Source organism: Chrysochloris asiatica, unplaced genomic scaffold (assembly GCF_000296735.1).
Source record: "Chrysochloris asiatica unplaced genomic scaffold, ChrAsi1.0 scaffold00005, whole genome shotgun sequence".
Classification (NCBI taxonomy): domain Eukaryota; kingdom Metazoa; phylum Chordata; class Mammalia; order Afrosoricida; family Chrysochloridae; genus Chrysochloris; species Chrysochloris asiatica.
The window spans coordinates 17137792-17148468 of record NW_006408523.1 but is presented as its reverse complement, the minus strand read 5'-3'; the positions used below and the strand labels follow the sequence as shown (position 1 = coordinate 17148468).

General features: G+C 37.4%; 1 protein-coding gene across 1 annotated transcript in view; it reads right to left on the bottom strand.

Moving 5' to 3' along the window:
* The window catches only part of UGGT2 (UDP-glucose glycoprotein glucosyltransferase 2), a 198247-nt gene that overhangs the window by 158104 nt on the left and 29466 nt on the right, over positions 1 to 10677 (bottom strand). Inside the window, exon 5 of the mRNA XM_006832064.1 lies at positions 8639 to 8813. Within this exon, the coding sequence (XP_006832127.1) occupies positions 8639 to 8813 (175 nt within the window). The remainder of the gene's footprint in view (positions 1 to 8638; positions 8814 to 10677) is intronic.

Genomic DNA, 10677 nt, shown 5'->3' with positions numbered 1-10677 from the left:
AAGAAGGTTCTTTTACACATTCAGGACTGAAATTCTTAAAAGTATGTGTCTCAACCAGTATCATTTGGCACAATGTTCAATAGGCTAAGAAACCAGTTTAATCTAGTTTTCATCTTCCTTTGAAGATGCTACATGTCTACTTAATTCACCTGGGAAGTTTTGCAATCCTAAATATAACACAGAAAAGGGGCAGAGATCAGAGGATAGAGAAACTTAATAGTTGATACTCTTTTAATTCTCTTTCCTCCCTAAACCGTTTTCTTAATCTTAGACTTTCTTAGTCTTAATCTAAGTATGGAGTCCTGGTGTGGTGCTGTAGGTTAATGCACTGGACTGCAAGGTCAACAGTTCAAAGTCACCATCTGCTCCTCAGAAACCCTAACACAGGGTCATTCTGAGTTGGAATAGACTCAACGGCCCTTAACAACAACAACTATCTAAGTATACTCGTTACATGCTGTGGAGTCGGTTCTAACTCATAGCAACCTTGAGTAGGGTTTCCAAGGAGCAGCTGGTGAGCTTGAACAGCTGATCTTGTGGTTCAAACTGACTTTGAGGTTGAGTGCTTATATATCCTACAGCATCACACCAGGACTACTTACTGAGTTAAAATTTCCTATCTGGTTCTATTTCCAAATAAGAAGATGTAAGAATTAGGTTCAGATCTGTAGACCAGCATTTAGCATTATTGCCCATCCTGAAGTTTAACTTCCTAATTTCACAGGCACATACTATTAATGAAAGATAACATGTGGAAACAAAATTATTTATAATAACAGTACTATGACAAAGTTGGAAATCTTTTAAAGAGTTTTCAATTTCATACAGTTCAATTAAAAAATACATTTAAATGTCCACTCCAAAGTCAGTCAATTGATGGCTAAGCAAATTGAGGCTATAAAAGCCATGTATCTTGAGACCGTTCACACAAGAAATACAGTTTCACATTCTGGAAAGTTATTGGCTCTTTAGTAATAAAGACAAACGTTTATCAAATGCACATCTTCTTTGTTCATTTATATTGAAATGATTAATATAAAATTCAAATTGTAGTTTAATAAGTTTAGATATGTAAACCAAAATGTTCACATACTAAATCAACTAGTGCATATTTTTCTACAAAAATGGAATCTGTTCAAAAGGTAGTATAAAGATAAGTCTATTTTTATTAAAATTTTATGTTAATGGCATCCAGTTAAAGGGAGAAAACTTTCAAGACCCAGAAAAACAAGGTGGTCCTACTGAGTTCTGGCTCTCCCTGCATTATTTTGAATGCAAAAACTAAACAGTCAGTCATTCAATACAAGGCTACAATTTGATGCTTACAAAATGCCCAGAGAGAGATGGTTTACATGATTTCACAGAATGATAACTGATGGTCACATTTTCCAAAGGATAACTTGGACTCTCAACAGATGTGCATATCTCCTGAGGCAGACATATTAGAATCATTTAAAAATAAGGAAATGTACTTGTATCTCCCACTTCCATTTCTATTCTGTATATCGCAGGTTGCTCATGAGTCTTCCTCCAATCCTGATGCCACATTTTTCTTCATATAATTCAGTATGATGAAAAGAATACAACCCTGGTGCACACCTTTTCTAACTTAAAACTATTCCGTGTCCCACTGTTCTGTTTAAACTGCCTCTTGGTCTGTGTACAGATTCCTCAAGAGCACAATTAAATGTTCCGAAATACTCATTCTTTGCACCATTGTCCACAGATTGTCATGATTCACATAGTCGAAAGCCTTTGTATAGTCAATAAAGCACAGGTATTCTGGTATTCTCTGCTTTCAGTCAAGATCTATCTGACATCAGCAATGATATCCCTCACTCCAGGTCCTCATCTGAATCTAGTTTGAACACCTGGTAGCTCCCTGTCAATGTATTGTTGCAGCCATTAAAAAAATTATTTTGAGCAAAATTTTCCTTGCATGTGATATTAATGATATCGTATTATGATTTTCACATTCCTCTGGATCACCTCTCTTTGGAATGGACACAAATATGGATCTCTTCCAATCAGTTGGCCTGCTGTCTTCTAAATTTCTTGGCATCGTTTAGTGAGTGCCTCCAGTACCACATGAGCTTGTTGAAAGATTTCCATTTGTATTCTAACAATTCCTTTGTTCTTTGCCAATGCCTTCGGTCTACCTTGGACTTCTTCCAGTACCGTTGGCTCTTGATCATATGCTACCTCTTGAAATGGTTGAACATCATCATCCATTTATTTTTGGTACAGTGAATCTTTACATTCCTTTCATATTCTTTTGATGCTTTTGAAATCATTCAATATTTTGCCCATTGTTGTGAAGTGCCATTGAATCAATTCTGACTCATAGCAAACTTGTACAGCATTTCCGAGGAGTGGCTGGTTAAGGTCTAAACTGCTGACTTTGCAGTTCAAAGAGACGTTGTAGTCCAGTGCATTAGCCTGCAATGCCAAACCAGGGCTCATTTAAGTATTGATACAGACTTGACATTTTTCTTCTGTTCTCTCAGCTGGAGAACTGCTGAACATGTTCTTCCCTTCTGGTTTTCTAATTCCAGGTCATTGCACATTATAACACTTGATTTTTGTCATCTCAAGATGTCTTTTGATATTTTCTGTTCGGTTCTTTGCCTCCTCCTTTCTTCCAGTCGCTTTAGTTTCTCTATACTGGAGAGCAAGCCAGACTTTCTTCTGACATTCTCTTTGGATTTTCTCTCCTGTCTCTTCAATGACCTTTTGTTTTCCTCATGTATGATGCTGCTGATGTGATCCCACAATTCTTCTTGTCTTTAGTCACTAGTATATAATGAATCAAGATACCCAAGTTAGTATTTTAGCTCTGTGGTCTTGTTTCATTTTTCTTTCAGTTTCAGCCTGAACTTGCATATACGTACTTGGTGGCCTGTTCCAGTCTGTCCCTGGACCTGTATTGGCTGATGGAATTCAGTTTCTCCATGGTTTCTTCCTACAGATTAGTCAATTTAATTTTTCTGTATTCCATATGATGAAGTCTATATGTATAGTTATTGGTAATGTTGTTGAAAAAGGTATTGCAATGAAGAAGTTACTGGTCTTGAAAAATTATATGCTATGACCTCCAGCATTTTTTCTACCACCAAGGCCATATTTTCCAACTAGATCCTTTCTCGTTGCTTCCAACTTTTGTATTCCAGTCACCAGTAATTATCAATGCATGTTGACTTTATGTTTGATTTCAGACTGAAAGTTGGTAGAATTCTTCATCATCAATGGCTTTAGTGGTTGGTGTATGAATATGAACAATAATGGTATTAACTGGTCTTTCTTGTAGGTGTATGGATATTATCCTATCACAGACAAGATTGTACTTCAAGAAAGATCTTGAAATGCTCTTTTTGAAAATAGATACAATGTCATTCCTCTTCAATTTGTCATTTTGGCATAATAAACTACGTAACTATCTGATTCAAAATGGCCAATATCATTCCATTTCAACTCAGTAATGATTAGGATATTAATCTTTATGTGTCCCATTTCATTTTGGGTCCCTTCCAATTTTCTGGGACTCACACTTTCTACATTCCATGTTCCAATTATTAATGGATGGTTGCAGCTATTTCTTCTCATTTTGAGCTGTGATCAATCAACAAATGAAGGTCCATGTGTTCCATTTAGGTCAATTCTACTTTGAGGAAGCAGCTCTTCCCCAGTCACATTTTGAACGACTTCCAATGAGAGGGTCTCATCTTCCGGCACTATATTAGGTATGCTTCACTGCTATTTATAAGGCTTGTCAGTGGCTAAACATTCAGAAGTGGTCAGCTTCTTCTTCCCAGCCTATCTTAGTCTGGAAGCTCTGCTAAAACCTGGCCACCTGGAATTTAAAATACTGGGGGCATAATCCAGCAACACAGGAACACACAAGCTACTAAGTATGGCAACATAAGAGACAAGTGCTGGTCAGTCAGCACTAAGAAACCTAAAATTTGGACTCCTCACTTAAGTAGCAAAGTTGTGAATTCTAACAAACACTTAGAAAACATTTCACCAAAATAAAGAGGAAACACTACCCCACTTATTCTATGAGGGCTTCAATAAGCTAATACCAAAACCAGACCCAAAAAATAATTACAAGAAAATAAAAGTAAAGATCAATATCCCTCAGGAAAGCATAGCAACACTGGACAAAATACTAGCAAATCAATCCACAATATATAAAAATCACAACCAAATGAGACTCATCAAAGGAATGAAAGACTGTTTCAGTATCCAGATACCATTAAATCTAATTTATTATATTAACATTACATTAAAAGAGTGAACAAGAAACACTATAATTGCCTCAATAGGTGTTAATGGAGTATCTGAAAATATTTAGCATCCATTCCAAATAAAAATTCTCAGCAAATAAGTAAAAGAAGGAAATTCCTTTAAGTCAATAAAAGACATGTAACAACAAAAACAATTCCCTACGTTTAACAGCATACTAAAGTTCACATGAAAAGGTAAATGAACCAGAACAATTCTGTAAAGAAGAATCAAGTTAGAGAATGCATAGTACAATTGCCAGGCTTACTATATTGTTGTTGTTGTTAAGTGCTGTCGAGTCAGTTCTGACCCATAGCAACCCTGCATAGGGTTCCAAGGAGCAGCCGGTGATCTTGAACTGCCAACCTTGAGGTTCAAACCAACTTTGTAGTCCAGCACATTAGCCCACAGCACCACACCAGGACTCCAGATATGAGGATGGACATATAGATCCTGGCAGACCAGAGAGGCTAGAAACAGACACAGAGCTAAAGTAAATTCTATTACAAAGTGTAAAGGAAACTCAGTGGAGAAAGGATGGTCCTGTCAGCAATGATGCTGGCACAAGTAGGCATTCCTATGTTAAAAGAAGATCCTTATCACACATACCTCACAATGTACACAAACAAGGACTCAAAGTGGGTCAAAGACCTAAATATAGAATGTAAAACTAACAAGTTTCTAGAAAAAAATGCAGTAGAAAATCTGCATGACTTTGAGCTTAATGATGAGTTTTTACACTGAACAACGGAAACACAATTCCCAAAAGGAAAAAACAAAAAACTGATGAACTGGATTTCACCAAAATTAAAATTTTTTGCTCTGCTAGACACTGTTGAAAGTCGGACAAGACTAGCAATAGACCAGGAGCATACATAGTCAAAATAAAGCTCTAGTAAATGACATGCATGAAGAACAATAAAGAACCCAAACAAACTAATAGAAAATGGACATAAGATATGATCAGACACCTCACCAAAAATGTACAGATACCAAATAAACACACGACCGTCTCATTAGTTGTTGATAAGTTTCATCAAGTCAGTTCCGACTCATGGTAACCCTGAGTAGGGTTTTCCAAGGCTGTAAATCTTTGCAGTCCACAGTCTCTGTAACTTTATTGCTAATAGATCTGGTAAGAGAGAGTTGGGAGACGATGCTGATAGGATGACATGAATCAGGTGTTAATGATTATTAGCAGGGCTAACTGTGATGACAAAAATTTGAAATTCTCACGTGGGTTTAAAATAAGCCATCTCAGAAGCAAGATGGGGGTCTCAGTGTCATTAATAAAGAGAACAAGATTGGAACGAGTCCTTTGGCCTCTGAGATCCCTGCACAATTTAACCTCCTCAACCCAGGAGAGAGAGCTGTGTCATGAGAAGAGCAATAGCAGCAGAACCAGGAGCCAAAGCACAATACCCAGTGGGGGGCTTCCTGGCCCACGGAGCAAGTGAAGGTCAGTGACTGTGGGCTGGAGACAGGCTTGCAGAGGGGGGCGCCTCCAGACACTTAACTGGAAGAGCTCGGTTTGCTGTACACATTGGCCGACCTGCAGGTACACTTGAGTAGAAGCAGTCTGACTGGAAGAAATGTACCCTGACCTTTCATTTACTCTGAATTGTAACCTGTTCACTTCTCTAAGAAACCCCCTAACTGTGAGTATGATATCTGAGTATGAATGATGCATTCATTGCAGTGAATTATCAAACTCAGTACAGTGCTGTGCAAAGATGGGCAGTGTCATATTTTTTACATAAATAAATCATACTTTCAAAATACTGATTTCATAATGAATGGTGCCAATGATTTCCCATATGGAAAAAGTGAAGTTATGTTCCCACCTTACAGTATATTCAAATAAAATCCAGATGGCTTAAAACTAACACATAACGAATCTTGACAAAAATACAAGAGAATGTCTTTACGACAACACGCAGAAAACCAGTAAGCAAAAGCTGGATACATCTGACTATGTCACAATTAACAGTTGTGTTCAGTAAATGATGTCACTAACACCAACAATAAAAAAAAAAAAAAGCACACTACAACACCAGAAATACCATATGTTTACAAACTATGGAACAGATAAAGCATTAGAATTCAGAATATACACAAAACATTAACAAGGGGACAAAAAAAACAAAACAGTTAAAGAATGCAACATTAAAAAAAAAAAAAAACAGGTAAGGAAAATAACCAATTTACAAACATATTTTAATAATTGTATTACATTAAATTCTAACATGTTGTTGTTGTTGTGAAGTGCTGTCGAGTCGATTCTGACTCACAGCGACCCTGGACAGACATTCCGAGGCTGTAAATCTTTACGGGAGCAGAGAGCCTCATCTTTCTCCCACGGAACAGCTGGTAGTTTTGAACTGCTGATCTTGAGGTTCACAGCCCAATTTGTAACCACTACGCTACCAGAGCTCCTTAAAGTCTAACATATAAATAATTATTTGGAAAATGAAAACTAAAACAACAACATAAAACTTGCACCCATTCGATTGATAACAATTTAAAAGAATAATATGAACTGCTGGTAATAATATAAATTACACCAACCACTCAGAGAAATTATCAATAAGAGTACCACATAAAATATGTATAGCCTATAATCTAATAGTTCTATTTCTATGCATATACAGTAAAGAATGATGCACAAAGCATCAAAAGAAGATGGAAGGAATACACAGAGTCACTATACCAAAATGAAATGGTTGATGTTCAACTGTTTCAAGAGGTAACATATGATCAAAAGCCAATGATACTGAAGGAGGAAGTCCAAGGAGCATTGAAGAATTGGCAAAGAACAAGGCACCAGGAATTGATGGAATACAAATTGAAATCTTTCAACAAAGTGAGATGGCACTGGACGCACTCACTCATCTATGCCAAGAAATTTGGAAGACAACTATATGGCCAACTGACTGGCCCATTCCAAAGACAGGTTACCCAATGGAATGCGGAAATCATCAGACAATCTCTTTGATATCCCATGCAAGTAAAGTTTTACTAAAGGTAATACAGAAAACAGTTGCAAGCATACATTGACAGGAAACTTCCAGAGGTTCAAGCCAGATTCAGAAGAGGACATGAAATGAGGGATACTATTGCTGATATCAGATGGATCTTGGCTGAAAGCAGAGAATACCAGAAAGATGTTATCTCTGCTTTATTGACTATGCAAAGACTTTCGATTGTGTGAATAATGACAAGCTATGGACAACATTGCGAAGTATGAGTATTCCTGAACACTTAATTGGGCTCATGAGGAATCTGTACTTGGACCAAGAGGCAGTTGTTCGAACAGAACATGGGAACATTGAATGATTTAAAATGAAGAAAGGTGTGTGACAGGGTTGTATTCTTTCACCATACTTATTCAACCTGTATGCTGAGCCAATAATCAAAGAATCTGGGTTATATGAAGAAAAACATGGCCTCAGGATTGGAAGAAGATTCATTAACAACTTGCGATATGCAGATGATACAACCTTGCTTGCTGAAAGTGAGGAAGACTTAAAACATTTACTGACGAAGTTCAAAGACCACAGCCTTCAGTATGGATTACATCTCAATGTAAAGAAAACAAAAATTCTCACCACTGGACCACTAAACAACATTCTTATCAATGGAGAAAAGATTGAAGTTGTCAAGGACTTCATTCTTCTTGGATTAACTATCAACACTCATGGAAGCAGCAGTCAAGAAATCAAACGACGTATTGCATTAGGCAAATCTGCTGTACAAGATCTCTTCAATGTGTTGAAGAGCAAAGATGTTGGTTTGAGGACTAAGGTGAACCTAACCCATCAGTATATACGGCAAATCAGATTTCACCATCCTGATACCTTTTCTTTAAAAATAGTATCAATCCTAGCTAATACTATGTTATTGCAATATGTTTTTTGTGTCATCCAAGTTTTAAATGTGTGTCACATACACTATAGAGGAAATTACTGTAACTATGATACACCTCGCGTAGTGGTTACGGATCGGGCTGCGAACCGTAAGGTCAGCAGTTCAAAACTACCAGCTGCTCCGCGGGAGAAAGATGAGGCATCTGCTCCCGTAAAGATTAACAGCCTCGGAAACCCTGTGCAGGGTCGCTATGAGTCGGAACCGACTCCACGGCACATAACAACAACAACAACGATACACCTCAGAACAGAAACAGAATCCTGGTATGTTTTCTGTTGTAAAATTCACATGCTTAATAGTTATGCTAAGTAACAAAGGAACAAAACTTAAATAACTCTTCTGTGAAAAGTATTCAAATCTAGTAAGAAATTACCATAAAAAATATTTTTCGATATTCAGAATAGACTTGAAAAAAATCAGCAGTTACCTGAATATAATGGCGAAGGACATAAAGGATTTCCCCAGTGTGAGCTTTTCCAGACAGTAGTTTGTGAAATTTAACAAAGGCACTGGTACCTATTTCTGCATAAAGAATAACCACTGGTAACTTCTCTTTTTTTGTAGGGAATTTATGATCACTTTGAAACAGGTACGGTTTAGGCCTGAAATGAAAACATAGCAAATATCTAAATGCATTGAAAGTTATAGGATATTAGAAATATACCATGATGTTTCGGTGTGTACATACGCATCGTTTCTGTGGTATCAGACACATTTAGAGAACTGTATCTGGACTCCTGGTATGGAGTTGTAGGATAAGCAATGGACTGCAAACCACCAGGTTGGTGGTTCAAACCCTCCAGCTGCTCCTTGGAAACCCTATACCTGTTGCTATGAGTCAGAATTGACTCAATGGCATTTAACAAAAACAACATATGTAATCAGGGAACAAGTACTTAAATTGCCTAGGATAACTTTGTGTTTATATCTTCTACTAAATGATACAAAATAAATGTTACCAAAAATTAAATATGAACAATGCTTTATTTTCCAACAAGATTGACTATTTTTAAACAATATCATAAAATGGCAATATGTTTTTAATGAATTAAAATGTTTTAATTTAAAGAATATCTTTTATTATAGTTTGTTGTTGTTGTCAAGTGCCGTCAAGTCCTGAAAATGGGTTCCAAACACTCCAAACAAAACACAGGCACTACTTCTAAATTCAAAGATTACATAAAGTACATACTTAGTATGATCAACAATGCATTACGTTTTAAAAGATAAAGTAACAGAGATGTCCTGTGGCTTGGACTTCATCATCACAGACAAAGACTTTACATGACACCTCCTTGTCAGGCACTGACAAGTCCTGGGGTGGCCAAATGGTTTGTAACACAGTGAAAAAAAAAGGGTCTGGCAGTCCGCCTCTATACACTGCTGTTGTTAAGTGCCGTGGAGTCAGTTCTGATGTGTAACGTTTCCAAGGAACTTCTGGTGAGTTTGAACTGACAACCTTATGGTTAGCAGTTCAGTGCTTATCCTACAGTGCCCCAGCAGGACTCCAGCCATGAAAACTCTACAGAGCAGTTGTACTATGTACCACAAGGAAATGACACTGGAACTGACCTGACAGCACTTAACAACAAGTCAGTTCCAACATACAGCAAACAACAGAATGAAACACTGCTAGGTCATGCCCCATCCTCCCAATCGCTGTTATGGTGGAGGGCATGGATGGTGGCACTGTGTCAATTTAACTAGTTGCTGGTAGTCCTCTTTTTTGCCAACCCTCCTGACAACACATCCAAGACACAAAGTCTCACGATCCTCACCTCCATTATGTAAGTATAAAGACAACATGCAAGAACTCATAACAACTCATTAGGATGATCCCTTCTTGAAGAAACAAGATGTACTCAGCCAAAACATCAGTGACATCAAGGCATCTTGGCTTCAGATACGGTTACTTTGGTAGAGGTGGTGGCAGTGTGCCATGGAGTCGATTCCGATTCAGAGCAACTCTGCACAGGGTTTCCAAGGTTGTGAATCTCTAAGGGCGCAGAAAGCCTCAGCTTTCTCCCACGGAACGGCTGGTAGTTTCGACTGCTGACCCTGAGGTTAGCAGCCCGACTCGTAACCACTATACTACCAGAGCTTAGAATCAAACAGTAAAAAGTTAAAATAAGGACTTTTGTAGGTAAGTTCAAACAGATTAAAAACAATAGAAAACCCATAACAAAGGAAATACAAGACAGAAAAAAATTTTTATCTGAGGCAATTCTAACATGCAAGCAAGAAGGATCAAATGGCTATGTTGTTCACTGCCATTGACTAGGTTCTGGCTTATACATGGTTTAAGGGGCTTTACAACTTCAAGAGAACAAAAAAGTTCGTATTTCTCCCACAATATAAAGGTGGGCAATGATAAATATATATGGATTGTCCAAAACAGTATTTGAAATGTCACAGATATTAATATAGTCAACAGTATACATAAGAATAGTATGTACATCTTTTGTT